The sequence below is a fragment of the Geospiza fortis genome, unplaced genomic scaffold, assembly GCF_000277835.1.
Source record: "Geospiza fortis unplaced genomic scaffold, GeoFor_1.0 scaffold27, whole genome shotgun sequence".
Classification (NCBI taxonomy): domain Eukaryota; kingdom Metazoa; phylum Chordata; class Aves; order Passeriformes; family Thraupidae; genus Geospiza; species Geospiza fortis.
Window position 1 is genome coordinate 3740420 of NW_005054329.1, and position 3581 is coordinate 3744000.

Genomic DNA, 3581 nt, shown 5'->3' on the forward strand with positions numbered 1-3581 from the left:
CAGATACTTCTAGGCAGCACAATGTGCAGACTTATTAACTGTGAGTCCTGATACAGAAGATTCTGGTTTCCTACATACACTGCTGTACTTGTGCATCTCCCAGAAATTCAGTGACCTCTCCCCATGGCTGAGAAGCTCTCACAAGCAGGATGTCAGCTACCAATTGGCTCTGCAAAGTGTTCTGGAATTCATTCTGAATATATTTTTGCTTTCTATGTGGAAAAAAAAAAAGAAATAAGTATAAATTCTCATTTTATGCTGTATTTTGTACCTTAGTTGTGTTTGAAAATGTTTTGATTTTTGAAAACAATCAAAATAAAACAATGGCATCTTTGTATCCACTTGGCGTGTGTGGCTGGTGATGCTCCACTGCTGAGCTGCTGTGCTTTCCTGCCTAAGAAAAACCAGCTTTCTGTAAAAAACTGAGCTGTCTGGACTTGACTGCAGCAGACATCCTTCCCTCGGTGTGGAGCTGGCTTGAAGCTCTTGGAATGCAACTTCATTCCAGCCCATTATTCCCCTCCACACCTTTAACAGTTAACTGGAATGAGCAGACACTTCATCCTGTGCTTCCACTGGAACTGTTACACAACAGACTTCAGTCCAGGTATTTATCGTAAATTTTATTTCCCATTGGTTGCTTTCTTGAAATTTTTGGGTTTTCGATGATGGCTCTTGAATTTCTTCTTTAAAGGGCCTGTCTGTTTCTGTAGGAAAAAAAAAGTTAATCAGCTTATTTCCAACATCCAGATCAAGCCTTGCCTGAGACAGCTTAAACAGCAAGTGAGTGTGATCTCTTTCAACAGCCAGAATGAGCCCAAGTCTGCTCATGGAGCCAGGATCCTGCAGCTCAGCAGCCCTTTCTGATGGTTTCATTAGGAACAAACTGACAGGCTCCCTGCAGCAATGAATCCTAACTTTATCCAGCCCTAACCTTCTACTTTGACATATTTATAAAGCAAGGCAGTGGCAGAAGAATGGTCTAGAGGGACTCTGGGACTGCAAAACAATTTAATTTTTTGTGTATTTGGAGAAAATTACAGAATCCACAGGACACACATCAGCTTTCCTTCTACAGTGGCGTGGGGCAGGATCCCACCCAAGATGAGCTCTTCGTACAGGCAGGAACATCCCTCACTAGCCCAGCCAGGATAAACATTGCCATAAATATGGCAGGAATTCACACCTCGGGATGCAAGTCACTGTCTGGCACACAGGGAAAAATCTATTCTGAGCAGCTTTGCACCTTCTGCTGGTTCCCAGACAGGAATAGCTGGCACACCTACGGCCTGGGATCCCAGCTCCCCACCCCCTGCTGCTGCAGGCAGTGGATGATTCCCACCTTTCCTCTCTTGCCAGCTGCTCTGCTGCTGTCCCTCCTTGCCCCGTGCTCTCCGTTCTGCTTGGCACCATCGTCCTCGTTGTCTGTCACAAAGTCATCGCTGCCCTTTGTGCTCTCTGCAGCTGGTGGGTTTTTTTCTGGGAAGAGTGCAGCTAAAAAAGATTCAGCTCAAAATCAGTTCCCTGTGCACACAGGCTCTGCCTCCCCTCACTTTGCTTTAAAGCTGCTTCCAGTCACCACGTGTCACTACTGAAATACTTGGGAAATAAACATGCTGGTGTTTTATTGGAAATGTGCCTTGATGCTCTTTCTCTTCCATTCTGGGAATGTCAGCACAGGTGGTGCCATGTGTTACACCCCTGCTCCTGCAGCAAGATGCATTTGCACCTCCAGATCTAAATCAGCAGAACAGCCTGACCACCTTCTGCCAAGGATTTGCTGAGAAACATGGAAAGTGGAAATTCCTAAAACAACAAATCCCAGTGGATCTTGTATCCCTTCCCTCACACCTTGGATGATCCAATTTGTTATTACTTAGCATTAACTATTTCTTATTTGGTGGAGGTAAGCTTTTCCAAAACCCAAGGACTCCCAGCTGGATGAAGTCAGGTGTCTCTGGCACACCAGCATCAGGCAGCAGTGTAAAGAAACCAGGAGACAATTAACCAAGCAACTCCCTTGAGGGATGACATGGATGACACCAAGTTTCTCACTCACGTGGGTACAGGTCACTCATGCTGTCGTCTGTGTCCTCTCCATCCTCCTCACTGGATTTTGGCTCCCAGAACTCCTCTTTCCTGTGAGGCTGCTTGCTCCCATTTGTTTGGTCATCAGGGTGCTGTGCTCGCTGCTTCTTCTGTCTCAGGCAGGCAGGGACGTACTCCACTCCTTCCCTCTGGCATTCCTCATCTGAGAGAGAGGGTCAGGCAGCACTGATCACTGCCCAGCCCCCGAGTCCTCCCATTCCCAGCTCAAGCTTGTAGGAAAAGCAACTCCAAAGTCCATCATGCTCCAAATATACATCTACAGTGACACTATGGACCAGGGAAGATGTTAACACAAGTTGTGCTGGACACACGAATCACACTCCCTGGGGGAGTCTCAGAGCTGATCCTCTTAAGGAAGGATGTTCCAAGGCATTTGCTAGAAGCCAATTGCTCCCTATATCTGAGCCCTTCCTTCCTAGCTGAGGAGGACACATAGTAACATACTGCTGTCTATTTAAACAGAGCTGTCCCACCCAGTTCAGAGAGAGGCTGGAATCTCAACAGCTCAGGAAAGAAATGCTGCCTGGTACAGCTTCACAAAAGCTACTTACACGTTTTCAGGGCCTTCTGGTAGCGTTTCCCTTGGACATGACGCAGGACATGCTCTGGAAGCTTGTTGATGTGTCTGAGGGTGAGTTTGCAGAACAGCTGGTGTCTGACAGACACAGAAAGGGCCAGCAACAGAGTTAAAGTGTGCTGTGACTTCAGAACTTTTCACTTACAAGCACTTCAAGTTGCTCAAAGTTGATAAATACTTTATAAAGCTTTTCCCAGTCTCCCCAAATCCATAAAGACCTAAGAACTTTGTAAAGCCCAACCACTTTATTTCTGAGATTAAACAAAGTGTAAAGCACAACACACGGGAGGGAGAATACGTACAAATTCTTTGTGCTGGGCACTATGTGGGGCTCAAACGTGCCATAGTCGAACTCTCTGGCTGCCTTTATGAGCCGCTGGTACTTCTTGCCGTTGGTGTAAGCCTGCAGCTCCGACAGGCGACAGGGCAGCTCATGTCCTGTCAGCTTGCACCTCACCTGAAAAACACATTAAATGGTCAGGAAACCCAGGGGTTCATCCCACTCAATCTCAGAATCCATTCTGTTGGAAAGAACTTCTGAGATCATCGAGTCCAACCTATGACCGATCCCCACCTTGTCAACCACACCATGGCACTCAGTGCCACGTCCAGTCGTTCTCCAGGCATCGGGGCTCCACCACCTCCCTGGGCAGCCCCTTCCAATGTCTGATCACCCTTCCCGTATCTATCCCCGGGCTGGGGAGGGCAGGACAGACCAGAGCTCTGCTCCCCGGCCTTGCAGCGTTGCACAAACCCCTCGGGGCAGGAGCTCGCTGGGGCCGAGCCCATAGGGTACCACGCGGTGCCGTCCCCATCACGGCCCCATCCCCTCAGGACCCTCACGGTGCCCCCCAGCCCTCACAGCCCTCACACGGCCGCACCTTGCCCGGCCCCG

The 3581-nt window shown here is 48.7% G+C and overlaps 1 protein-coding gene across 1 annotated transcript; it reads right to left on the reverse strand.

Moving 5' to 3' along the window:
* Window positions 1–602: 602 nt before the first annotated feature.
* On the reverse strand, window positions 603–3579 carry SURF2 (surfeit 2; the record flags this gene model as incomplete). The annotated part of the gene is made up of 6 exons (XM_031057293.1): window positions 603–707; window positions 1343–1494; window positions 2060–2251; window positions 2661–2764; window positions 2989–3143; window positions 3568–3579. Coding segments are annotated over 6 exons (699 nt in total), but the record flags the coding sequence as incomplete, so codon positions are not given.
* Between the last annotated feature and the right edge of the window lie 2 nt (window positions 3580–3581).